At 43.1% G+C, this 13,879-nt stretch overlaps 1 protein-coding gene across 7 annotated transcripts in view; it reads right to left on the minus strand.

The window, feature by feature from the left end:
- Positions 1 to 13,879, minus strand: part of marchf8 (membrane-associated ring finger (C3HC4) 8) — a 54,471-nt gene that overhangs the window by 8,149 nt on the left and 32,443 nt on the right. For 4 of the 7 annotated variants that reach the window (XM_053874376.1, XM_053874375.1, XM_053874379.1 and 1 more), the window contains 2 exons: positions 7,634 to 7,684; positions 4,554 to 4,633 (listed from right to left, as the gene is read on the minus strand). In XM_053874376.1, the coding sequence (XP_053730351.1) occupies positions 4,554 to 4,633; positions 7,634 to 7,684 (131 nt within the window). Of the gene's footprint in view, positions 1 to 3,278; positions 4,143 to 4,553; positions 4,634 to 7,633; positions 7,685 to 13,879 lie in introns of all 7 variants that reach the window. The other 3 variants (XM_053874373.1, XM_053874372.1, XM_053874374.1) reach the window with 1 other exon arrangement.

The raw sequence follows: 13,879 nt of genomic DNA on the forward strand, positions 1-13,879 counted from the left end.
TGAAGGACTTGCTACGAGCAAAACCGATGCCTTCGTATTAACCACAAGGTGATGAAATAATCTGAGAAATTTGTAGAATCGGGTTAAAACGATTCACTTTGCAAAGTGAATAGCACACTATTGGCAAAGCATCAGCAACATTCTCACACCATCAAAATGAAGATGATGATATTAAATATGAGTGACATGTTGACTACTTTCTGTCTTTGTTTCTCGACACTTCTGCAGAGTCATTTCAAAACTTGGTCAAAGGAAAGGAAAAGTTTCAGTCAGCTGCAGATGTCAGAAGCCTCTCCACCAGAGCTGCGACTTGTGTGGTCCTTAGACACCACATTACACAGACAAAACAGTGCTTCTTTCATATTTAACCATTACAGAGCACCAATTCTAGGCGCATCACATTCTACGATGTGAGCAGAACACCCATGATGAAGGAGACAAAACAAGCTAGAGCACATTTAAATTTAAAATTAATTCAGGGTGGAAACAAAAAATGCTCTGTGTGCTTTGTGCAGCTAAGATCTCACTCATCACTGGAGCACTTCCACCCTGATGTTTACGCTTATGTGCACAGATTCAATTGGATCATTCTGGTAATATTGAGATGATCATGATATATGAATTATAAAACCTAAACTGGATTGAATTAAGATGATTTAAAAAATGTAATCCAACCTCTAATGAAAACAATTTAACACTTGAATCTTCAATCATTTTTGAAGATTAACATTTCAGATTTCTTCTCGTAATATTCCAAACTTTATATATTTTCCAATATTTCACAAATTCAAAAAGTCTGAAAAGATTGAAAAAAATGAAAATAGGCAACCCCCATCCACACCCTCAATAACATCATTTTTTTCTGCAAATCATCTTGCCGTTGAAAAGACACGTTAAAAATGAATAGAAGTGAAAATAAAAACATTGAATAAAATATACTTCAAATATATTATACTATTTAATATGAAATTATTACTAATAGAAGATATATTGTAATATTAGACTTTAGTTCATGACGTTAAATCCCATTTTCATATGACATGGGACATGGACGCTCAACAGAAATCTCTAGTTTGCAGGGCAAAACCAATTGCCTGCACTGGCAAGAAGTAACACCATCAAATTATTTGCACATATCTGCTTTTCAGACAGAGCATTCAGAATGAGTCACCAGTACGAGAATGTGTCAGAGGTAAAACACAGTCCAGAAATCACAGGAGAAAAATGAGCAGCGCGACATCCGGTCCTGACCTCCCATTCCTGACCGTGTCTGAACAGTGTGCTCCGTCACCACCACACAAAGCTCTACTCTGAAACTGGCATTGGTTTTCCAAACGAATCTGTCTGCTCTGCAATACTGCTTCCAATCACATTAGACCTCCTCTGTTCTCCGTTTCCAATGGTTCTAATTCACTTCAGCACTCATTCAAATTCAGTTCCATTTCTCCGAGAGCTGATAAAGGCAAGTCCAATTCGGTTATTAGCCGTCCGCCTGGAGTAACGCGACCATCTTGCTTTCATCCTCTTTATGGGGCGAGACCAGAGAGTAAAGTTCCACCTTGGTCTTTCAAGTGAAATGTACCCACAGTTTGTTATCTCTTAAGAGGGTTAATCACGAACACAGACTCTGGCTGCTTCACATGGTAAGAAGCAAAAGCTTAAGAAGTTCCCAGTAGTCTCCTCAAATATTAGCTCATCAAAAGGCCGAATGAGGAAAGGGGATGAAATAGAGAGGGTGTTAGCGCAAGCCCATCAAGTCATTCTGCAGTTGGTAATTGAAAAAAAGGGTCAACGTTTAATAATTCTGCTGCAGCCTGAAAAAATGCAACCTGTGAGAACAATGTGGCCCCTGTATGGAGTTGGGGACCAACAATGATGGACTGTCTCAGGGTCTGATTCTTATGGGTTTTCTGTCTATAGACTTCAATGGCTGTGATCCGATGGTGTTCATTACAATGAGTTATACCGGAATGGTTTGCAGCTGAGGGGGAACGGGCTCGGACCAGGTGCAGATATGAGTCAGAGACGATAGTTCTCGGAAGGTAAAGGTCGGACTGTCGCTTTTCAGTGGTTTCAATGGTTCCTAAGAGAACGGGCGAGAAGCTTAGCCATCCACGAGGAACTCAAAACATTCCTCCACATCAAGAAAAGCTAGGCGAGGCAGCTCCCTGGTGGGGGGTTCCAGACTAAACAACCTGATGCACACAGACCTAAAGTTTTAAAACCACCCTAATGATCTGACTCACACAACAAAAGGTCAACCAAGGTCCTGCGCCACACTTCACACCACCTGAGATAGCTGTGTGTGTGTGTGTGTGTGTGTGTGAGCACACACGTGTAAGAGTTGTGTGTGCGTGGCACCCAGTTGAATCCAATAATCCACCTGCTGATCTCCTTCACCTCGGCAGGTCTAAGCACTCAAGTTTCTCCATCAGCTCTCAACTGACGTCGACAGAGTTTAATCTGCGACCGCTGATCGCAGCGGAGTGGCCACACATTCGCACTTACGTAACAGTCTTTAGAGTTAAGTCTGCTCCTTCTCACAGCAGATGTTTGCAGTAATGTGAACGTGAGAACTGAACGGTTGAGATCAGTCATTACAGCAAGTCACAACACTTCAACTAACTGTCAAAATGAAAGTGAAGTCCAGCTATCGGGGGAAATCCAGAAATATTTTAGTCTACAGCATGGATGTGAAACTGGTCCTCAAAGAGCCACAGTGGGTGCACTTTTATTCCAACCAACCAGTCAGGCACCTTCTGAGGCAGATATAGAGCATGTTAGAAATCTTCAGATAAATACAAGTCATGCTCTTCTGCAGCTTTAGAAAAAGTTCAATTCTTTATCCTTGAATCTTCAGCTCCTATCTCAGCTCAGCAAACTCACGACAACATCACACATTTGGCCTCCGTTTTTCCTCCAGATTTCTATAACATCAATCGAACCATTTGAATACAAACCTGGACAGTGAAGAGCCAGAACGACTGAAACGTCAGAGCAGGTGAAATGAGAAAGTATGAGGAGTGATGTGGAAGAGTGGGGCTGGATGAGGACAGAGGTGTTGGTGGGGAGGGGATGTTGTGTGCGTCTGCTTTCTGATGACTAATAGCAGCAATAAAAAGGTATTTTAAGGACGACTGATCGTGTTTTCAGGTTTCCGCCGGCACTAAAGGTTTCTCCACTACTTAACATTGCTCAGGGGTTTGCTGCCACGACATGGCATACGGGGGTCTCTAAGACGTAATGGAGTGGATTACACTTCCCAGACAGTCACGCACCTGCACCAGTCTCCAGACAGTGAATATGGGGACAACGGCTCGGTTTTCTCCGACAAAGGGGACGGGCAGCAATCCAGGTCGCTGTCCTCATCCATGTAGCACAAGGGGGCGACAAGCGGTCCACGTCCCCCTTTTGTTTTCACTTGCTGAGCTCCTTTAAGAGTTGGACTGCTGTGGTCACCAAACACCTCATCATCCGGCGCCAATTCTGACTCGCTGCCTTCCAAGATGGCACTTGAGGACTTGGAGATGTGAAGATGTGACATGAAGCTGCCCAGCTCAGACGCCTGCAGGCTGGCTGAAGTGGAGGACCGGGAGAAGGGGAGCAGGAGGCGAAGAAAGTTGCTGTTCGAGGAGGAGTGAGGTTGGAGGTGGGACTTGGGGGTGGGCAAGGGTGGTGGCGGGGCAGGAATCTGGGATGGTGAAGAGTTTGCATGAGAGGCGACCATGTATTTGTGGTCGTTGGTAAAAGAGGGGATGAGTTGCGGGTGACCAGAAGGGTTAGCGGGCGACGCCATCTTCCCATTGAGCATGTGGGACCACCTGCTTGATACCAGCTCTGGTTTGGACTCCAGCTCTCCCTCCGAGCAGGTGCGGTCTATGAAGTGAAGACCACGACAAAGACTGTCCATGCGCTGTCCCACATCGTTCAAAGAAGCAGAGAACTTGAGCGACCCGTTCTGCCTGATGTGGACTCCAGGGGGGCGCAGCAGAGACAGCCAGTCACATTTTATCTGTTTGGGGACGAGGGGAGCATCTGCACAGATGGTCGTCACGGTGAGACCCTCGGACTCCCGAGAGCTTTTCCCATTAGTGTTCAGCAGAACCACAGTCGTGTGTTTCAAAGCGTTCTGATCCTGATAGCTGATGTGTCAGTGTGTGCATTTTGATGAGGGGAATGGAGATCGAAAGCAGGAAGTGGAATGCGGTTAGGAAAAGAGAGAGAGATAAAAAAGGAAATGATGCATCTGACAATGACTGGAAGAACAATGAAGGTGATGAGATTGCGCTTTTAAACTTTTACATGATGGATAAACGTTAGGTTGGACTTTTCACAAAGCAAAGACTGAATGTCATCTCAAGCTTCTGATCACCAAATGTAGGATTATAAAAAATATCTGTATTAAACTAAATTAAAATTAATTGATTGAATACAAAATTATTTTTTATCTTTATTGTAGTCAAAACAAAAACCCAAAGAGTCAAAATCCTAAAAGTCTATTTTGGCCGTTGCATGCGAGGCTGAACTCTCCACTAACACAAGTTCTGGCGTACCTGCAGATGTCCTGGCTGGAAGGAGACACCGATGTCCTGGAGAAGCTGCACGGGGCATTGACAGAAGTGGGACTGCCAGCCTGAGAAGCAAACCATCAAATATGCATCACAGGGCAGTCTGTGTGTCATTTGAGGTGACAGTCAAATCAACAGAAAGACTTGGTTCAGGATAAGCTTTCAAATTCAGAGAAGATATGTTTTGATGTGCGATGACATCGTAGAACAGAATACTGGAGGTTAATCTGACTGAAGCGAAGAAAATAGAACAGTGAAACACATTTCTGATGTAGACACAAAGAAGGAAAGAGCGCTGCAGGAATTTAACCTTATATTTGACTGCTAACTTTCAAGTCGAAAGTGCACATGCATTAGAAAGAGGGATACAAATCTCTATGGCAGTCATCTTCTGTTGAAAAAGGAACACATTGTAAGCAGAAAAAGCATTCGAGATATCATGAGTCTAGTGTCAAAGGCTATTTGCTGGCTTCAGAATATAAAAAAAACATAAATGAAGTTCTGACACTTTCCCATTCCCAAGCGTTAAACATGTCCCCATAATGTAGGAAGAAAGTCCAAAGGTGCATGAACAATCAGAGTGTAAATATACAAGGTCTTAAAATGTATCGAGCAAATATTTGTATAATTCAATTTCTATTAATAAAAAAAACATACGAATGACTACTGAACACATATCTATTTAAAAACAGGGCAACCCAAGAGCCACGTGTGTCCTCTGGAGTCGCACTTCACTCCAGCACAGGCCAGTTTTCAGAACAATCGAGAGCCAATGCTCCAGCACTCATCATCCCGCCATAGAGGAGAACAACTTACAGATGGCTCATGTTGGGAATTCCCTGTGTTTAGTGTAAAACCTAAATTGGGTGATGACCTAGAGAGGGAGGGGAGCTGCCGTTTTCCAACATAAAGCTAATTAGCTATTGATTCAAATTCCAGCTGAGGGGGTCATTTACAGCTCAGGGCTGACCACTAATCAATAGAAAACTTGATGTCCAGTTGTGCCCTTCAGCATGTCAGTGCTTTTGCTTTTGAACATCTGTGAACAGAGGAGACAAACCAGTCGGGTGGAGGATTCAGGGGCAGTGTTGGATGAGGGAAGTTCCAGCATTATCTAACAAAGTCTGACCTCCCGTGGGAGTCTGGACCGAGCCTTGGGCAAGAACAGACTGGATCAAACAGAGCCAGCAACATGACATCAAGTCAGACTTCATTGAAACGGCATGGATTATGAGCATGAACCAATGAAGTTCATCAGGATTAGTGATGTGACTTTAGGGAGGTTGATCCAAACTGGAGGCATCTGTTACTTCTGAAGTAGAAATTCGCAGGAAGTGATCACAATGGGACAAAAGTCGTGATGAAATGTGGGGGTGCTCTGGATTACCAAATCTTTTGAGGGACTCATCACCTCCTCTGGTGGAGAGAGAGCTTTCTTTCTTGCTCCTACTGCTCATCCAGCTCATAGCAATCAATGATATTTCACAGATCAAATGACTGAGATAAAATCAATGTAAGGCAATAGTATGTGGGAGAAAAGAGTCGCGATAACAGTGAGCAGCTTGTTGGAGGTCTGCACCATCAGAGAGCTTTTATAGTTAGCCTATACAATAATAAGGGGCTTTATGTCAATATGAGGAACAGTATGTGTTTTATGATGGTTCAGTTTCGTCTCGTATTTTACTGCCTGTAATTACGTGTTAACAAAGCAATTTTCCGAGCCAACCATGTCATTAAGTGGAGGGGCCCACTGAATGCCATTATATTCAATATAATTACTTAACTGGTAAAACAACAGTTTGCCTACCAGGTCAATGTCCTGTTTTCTTCCGCAGCAAACCTGCACGAAACGCAGCCAAACTGCAGCTGCATGAATTCTGAGCAGCGCCAGATGTTTGGCAGACGATCAGCGCAGGCCCACTGAGCGGTGGGCTGTTGCTTTTTTGTCTTTCGGAGCTCAGTAATGCTTTAATTCCTCCCCAAAACGATGTCGCAAGCATCGCCCCACTCCCTGGCACTGAGAGAGAAGCGGCTCCAGCTAAGCCTCCTGACCTCACGGAGCAGAAACTCCCGCCGGACGGCCATCGGCCCACACCCGGCGCTCAAATAAAGCACTCAAAAAGGCTTTTGTATATTCAACGCCGACTGTGCTGGCATTCATGTGAAAAATTTGTACGTGCCCTCAATAGTAGCTTTCAGCTGGATCCTAGTAAACAGCTCGATAAAAGACATTTGGCGAATCAATGGGGGGATAAACAAATAGCAGGCAAGATATAATGAATTTCAGGACACACATATACTCTGATGGAAAATATACGAAGGCCGAACACCTTAATCTTTTGGGGCGATAAACTCCGTGATGAAAGCAATATAACTTTTATGAAAACAATTGCCCTTTGGCCAAACCCACACACCTGCGTTGCTATTATTGTATTTAGTATTTCTTCTCCAGTGCTTTTGTGATGACAAGAAATCCAGCAGGTGCCATAAGAGCCACACCTGGAGCTAGCTTTCCAATAACAGATATTATAGCTGTAACTTTGTCACGAAACTTGCTTTTCTTCAAGGTAAACAAAACTTCCAGACATTCAGGAACCAATGCAAATCCTCCTATGCTATCTTTAGCTATTGAAGAGTTCCTTCTGTTTGGGAAGTCTGAGCACAATGGTAGGTCTAAAGTCGACCATCTAGTTAAAGTGAATCACTGTCCTGCAGACGGGTACAATATTTGCATTTGAGCGACGACAAACACTGGCTGTGTTTGAGGACATACGGCAAGTGCCTTACTCATGGATCAAGCGTAAGTGCTGGATCTGCCTCGTGCAGATGAAGTGACTCTGTTTTAGCACAACTAAATGGTTTATCCTCTTAAGAGGCTCAAGAGGGCCAGGTCTGAAACACCCAAGCGAGATTTAATGGACCAGTGGACGGCAGACGAAGGACCGGCAGGAGACAATGAGCAAGAGAAGAGAGTTTGTCTGGACGTCATCCACCACTGCTGTTATCTCCTGACTGATCAGCTCATCATATGTTGTGTTTGGAGAAAAGGTCTTTGACTCACTCACCTTTGATATATTGCTAGATCGGCTTGCTGAGTGACCCAACGGCTTTTCATTCTGTACAAGAGAGAGAAACACATCAGTCATAGACCTACCACCAGCACAACTCCAAAGGACATTGGTTTAATAACTTGAAATGCTGTGAACGATGATCATTGTCTTACATAAGTCCGATTATTTATACTTGGTCTTCAGCACATGCTAAATACAGTTATCGAATGAGATGATCTTTGTGATCTGTGAGTCCCTGGAACAGATAGCGTCGGCAGCAAAGAGTTGTAATCAAAGCTTGTTTGTTTCCTAAATGGGAATCTATTTCAGTTACGTAAGACCCAGTTCAGTCTGGGTTTGACTAAACACTCCAGACTCAAACCCAAACAAATCAGTGCATGGTTGAATAGGTTCCACACGAAGACAGCAATGAGAACATTTGCTGCTATTTGCTTCTAAATTGTAACTGAATGTGATTCTCTTGAGGCTGAGAAATGTCCTCCTGATGTCTTCAGAAAGACTTCTAGCAGTTTGAAAACAGGTTTTTGTACAGCTGAAGCAAGTTCTGGAGGAAAATATCATGACCGAAACTTCACCTCACAGACTGAAATACATTGATTCAAAGGAATAATGAGACATTTCAGTGCATATTGCCATTGTATTTTGAGCCTTTCATCTGTTTACAGCACCTGTCAGGTATGCCTTAATTATTCAAGGCAAACACATATTCATGTCATTAAAATGCTCAATTAAACAAACAACCATCTGTTCTGGAAACTATAATGAATATTGTATTGGTATTTCAATGTCAACTCGAAGTACCAAGCAGCCAGACTGATGAGCAGCTCCTGAAGTCAGAGGCCGTCATGCATGTCAATCAGAATGGGGCGGAACAGCTGGTTGGGAGTGAGTCACAAGAGAAGGAGCTCTAGCACCTCAGGGTCTAGTTCACAACGGAAGGAAGGATGGCTTGTGGGATTGGCAGACGGATCGCTGCTGTATCTCTGTCAAGAGGACGCTCCATTGTGATGAAGACAGAGCTGAGTCGAGGCTCTTTGCACGTATGTAGAACCAGATCGCAGATACAGATAACATCAATCTTCTGGACCTCTACGCTTTAGACTGGAGTGGAAGGGAGGGCCTTGTAGCAACCATTATCACTGGGTCCAACTTAAGCTGAGAGAAAACAGTGTCCAAAATCATTATAATAGCGAGACGCTAACTAAACAGGTTGTGTAGTGGAAGCCAAGACAAGTCTTGTTTTAGAATCAGTTTCATTTCGACTGGATTTCCTGGAAAGACCAAAAGAGCTTGATAAAAAAAAATCCTCAACAAAAACGTTACTGACGTGCCCTTATTTACTTTATTTACTTCAGCAATGAGGGGGGGAAGGAGAGCCCTTACTGTGTCAAGCTAGCGCAAAATTAATGTAATGAATAACAACCTTGGCCAAACGTGGACGTATTCATCTGTCTGTCCATATGCGAGAGAATAACTCCAAAATGGACAGACGCATTTTGTAAAAACTTTCATGGTTGATTGGCCACGAGCTAAGTCAAGAAGAGACTTGCGTTTGGTGGCGTCCTCTGGGTTCCTTTGGATATACAGCACAATGGCAAAAAGACAAATGTGTTCTGTATTCAGTTTGATCTTGGCTCAGTCTCACGTTCATGGGGGGTCACTAGTACATCACAACTCATATGTATACTTATTTAATTAAGTTCATTTGAGACAGAAGAACAAAATATCTTGCACATAAGCCTGAATGAAGACGGTGCCATGCTTAAGCAACAACCAACACCACTGAAGATTAAAAAGAAAATAAATGAAACCAGCCTCAGAGATTTGCCTGAGGCTACTTGAAAATGCTGAAAAAAAATGGCAAAACAAATTCAATTTACTATTTCGGTCAAGACTTGAGCTAAGACAATAGGACATCAAGGGCCTCCGGGTGGCTGCTGGCTTTTACCGTTTAGAATTCAATCATGCATGGGACTGCATGCTGACAGGCAGGATTTGTTTCTCTCGCCTGGAGAGTGCACCTCGCGTCATTAAGAGGCCGGAGAGGGAGGTCGTGTTCCTCCTCATCCGAAAATAAGAGAACATTAAAGGCGTTTGACAAACACAGCGTTTATGGACGGTGAAAGCTGCCATGTCTTCAATAAGTGTCTTTAACCATGACTGGTTGCCATGGTGATGGAGGACTTCGTGCTGCTGCCCTGAGTTCTCTCATTTTTGCCATAATTTCTTCACACACACATACACTTGGATGTAGAAATAAACAGCAAAAATGAAAAGACAAACTCAGCTGTGACTCTTCATCAATATAATTTCCCTGTTGAAATGCACAAATCACTTTGCTTTGCTCCCCAGTAACCTTCGTCACATCATGTTCTTGTCAGTTTAGAATGAGAAAGAGACGCCAATATTGGATTTTTTTGTTCATTTACCTTCATTTTTGTGAGACTGACTAGTTGTGTTCCCTGCCTCCTCTGACATCAGCTAGACTTATCACGCCCAATGAAGTTGTGACACGCTCCAGCCTCCCCAGAATGGTCCCGAAAACAGAATATCAATCGACAGAAAATAGTTGGTTCAAAGCCTTTCTTGTTGTTTGAACCTGAAAATATCATTCGAAAGATGAAAGTGCAGTTTCCATAAAGCTCAATCACAAAAATCGTACAAGTCAATATCTGGTTTAATCCATCTGAAAGTTAAAAGAGCTGCCGTTCAGGTTAGTGAGGGAGTGTTAAAAGGATCTCTTCAAGTCGGCACCAATTAGAGGAGAGATGGACCACAAAGAGGTGTGAATGAACCCTAAATCTGCTCTCTCATGTCCTGGTTTCAACGTGTTCCCACAACACGGCGCATGAGTCAACTTCAGTGACAGCATGAAACCGTGTTCTGTCAGGGCTCATGTATAATTCTGATGAAGAAGTGGCTCATGTTTCACAGCCCACTGTCTTCCCTCTGCCCCTCTGAGGGTCAGTTGGGAACGTTCTCCGATAACACAACCTTCAGAACAAAGTTTGGTGGACTGAAAAAGCTTGAGGGAGAGGGATGCAGGGTAGAGGTCATATTCAGAAGAACTTTTAGGTCGGTAGCGCTGCACTGGGCCCGCGGGGAGACGGGCTCAGCTGTCTTTTAAGCAGGAATCTCTTAAGATAAAACTCCTAAAGAAGTGGCAGAAAGTTTGGAAGAAACTTTTTTTCAACAGAGATGAAGCCACCATTTGCACCAGTGACAACGGTTTCGACCGTGACCTTCCACCTCCACGACAAAGACCACTTTCCGGCCTCATCTTTATTTCGTCTGCGTTCACGCCACAAGAATTTGTCCTGGGCTTTGTTCATGAAATAAAAGTCAGAAGAAAACACAAAAGGATGCCAGCAGCCGACCACGCAGTCGCGGGGGTTACTGCAGGTCGTTTCAGATTTCAAACCAAGTGGATACCTGAATATCAAGATGGATTTCAGGACCATTTACAAGGCACACTCTCTCACATCAATGAGTGGAGTATCTATCAATGATGTTGAGGCAAGCGCGCGCAGTATAACTGACATGCACGGCAGTTTGAGAAAGGTTGGCCGTAAGTACTCCCTAGCGGCTCACTAAAAAAGATGGAAGCTTTTGGATAATTCTACATCTTCATTTACTCAGACTCTTTGTATCCCAGAGTTTCGTGAGCACGAGAGTTAAAAAAAACCTGTTAACAAAGATTAAAATAGAGGAGCCATTTAAAGTGAAGTGTTTCACAGTAAAAAGTCATTGGAAAGAATCATTACAAATGTGTGTAAAGATAAAAAAAGAAAAATATATATCTACTGTATAATATAAACAGTAAACCATGGGTACTTTAATAATGAGCAGCGACTGCTGAGTCCTGACCAAGACAAAGACAGAGACGAGTCAAACAAGTGATACCGATCAGACGGAGGAATGAAGGAACATGTTATAGTCATGCATTTAGTGATAAAACATCACGTTTCACAATGCGTTTTACCTTGAGCAGAACTCGCTGCATGCATGCAGTTTTCTCCTCATCACAGTTCTTGAGGAGTTAAGTTACTGTGGTTGTTTATTCCTTGTCATGAGGACAACTGAGCGTCGCCAACTAATCTAACACACTTGTGTTATCTTCCTGCCCTTGACAGCTTATCACTCACTGGGCATTGTGTCTGCACAGCAATAGGAGCGCTCACTGGGGACCTCAGGACGCTACTGACAAGACAGATAGAATCCGCTCAAAAGTCACACCCCTTTTATTTGCAAGAACAAATCTAGAAAGTGAAAAGTTGCAATATTGATGTGCCTTACTTCCACTGGTGCAAGACCTCAATTTCCAGCTCTTCACAACCACAGGGAACTGGTGCCACTATTTACCGAGAAGCTTATTTAATCGTTGAAATTCATTCAGTTTATCTGTCTGTTTTTCTAGTTGACTTTAAATGAACACAACAATTTGGAAGATGTTAGTTTTGGCCAATAAAGCTGGCAAATGTGTATGAGTATACATTTTCAAATACGGGTTTGATACTCAACAGTAAAGAATTTTCCAGTGTTTAATAACAGTTAAAATGGGAACATGACAAAAGGTGCTACTGGAATTCTCAGCTTTATGACATGGTAGGCTAAAATGCTGAAATGACGTGGATAAGTAAAATGAGATAACGAATGGAAACATATTTGAAATGTTCACACTTGGACTTTCATGATGTCCTGGTGTTTTGACTAGTCAGGGTAGGACTCAGCAGCCTGGTGGTTTGGGCTCTTACGGCAACAGTCTTAGCATGGTTTTCAGAGAGACTCGGACTTCATGAGCACAAAGTCCCGGCTCTCTCCTGTCTTTGAATTTTCTACATACTAGGGCTGTGTATTTCCAGGCATCTTGCCATACAATACACAGGAGTGGTGATGATATATTGCAACACTGTAACTTCAGCAATACATGGTCACTTTCGTTAACAAAAGCCTTCATTTAAAAGGGGGAAAAAAAAAATCAGATGATGTGGTACAATACTCATGTGGATGAAAATTATTGTTGTGAACTCAACATACCTCCAACGTACAGAAAGAAAATGTAATTAGTATTAAACACGTGTCACAAATGTAGCATCTTATCCAGCTATCTATGTATTAAATATTGATACAGCCCACTTAATATAGCAAGATATTATCATACCAGTATTGCCATATTTCAGCAAAAATATCAATACAATATCGCAATGTTTGAGCATATCGCTATCTTCTTGCACCACTACTGCGTACAACAAGGAGTTAAAATGAGCATCTCAAATCATGTTAGTGATGAGATGAGCTCATGAGGCACCACCTCAGCTAAGACTTCATGTTTCACTTTGTGTCTTGAGGTTTCATTGAGGTGAGAGGGAGGAGTCAGGAGCAGAAAGTTCATCCTGTTTTCACATGTCTGCTCTGATGCAGGGAGCCTCTCTGACCAATGCAGACCTAAAAATGGGCCAAAGACATTCTGTTTAATTAACAAGTTCCTTCAGACATCCAGACATTGGATTTCTGTCTCAGACAGAGATAAGCGCTTTCCCTCGGCAGCAGTTGAGACATCTCATTCAAATGTCATCGATGGTCGCGTTAAACACACAAAAACAGGCAGCAAGTCCAGTCCAGCGCAAGAAGATACAGAGAATCAATGATATTATCTGTGTCGGCAGCCGCTCACATCTGGGCGACAACACTACCAGACACACAGTGGTGGGACGCAAGGTGGGTTTTTCATGGTTTCCTGTCCAGTCAGTGCAAGCAGGAATCGCAGGAGTGGGCAGAAGACTCGAGGCAGATGATGGACTTGAAACACTGTCGCTAAAGTATATTCAGCATGTCTCTCATCTGTGACTAACACTGCTCTTGAAAAAGAACGGCTTCGGTTTTTCTGCTGGTGTTCCATATTTCTTCATCAAACAATCAGCTGGACTAATCCTGGTGTTTCTTCTTGTATTGTGAACATGTATAACAACATATGGACAAATCACATCACCCACTTACAGTACCCCAATCATATACCAAATCCAAAGGGAACAATCCTCCTTCAAAAACATATTTAAATTTAAATTGCAGTGTCACTCAGCAACACATGAGCATCACTCTGCCCTAAGTGTCTGAATGAGACAGTTAAGTGCAGGAGGGAGCAGAAAACACCCTGCAGACACAGTTTGGACCACAAATCTGCCGTTTTTGCATCCATTTGTCAGCGAGCACTCTCCTCCGCAGCAGGATGTTATTCGCCCT

This window comes from Synchiropus splendidus, chromosome 9 (assembly GCF_027744825.2).
Source record: "Synchiropus splendidus isolate RoL2022-P1 chromosome 9, RoL_Sspl_1.0, whole genome shotgun sequence".
Taxonomy (NCBI): Eukaryota; Metazoa; Chordata; class Actinopteri; order Syngnathiformes; family Callionymidae; genus Synchiropus; species Synchiropus splendidus.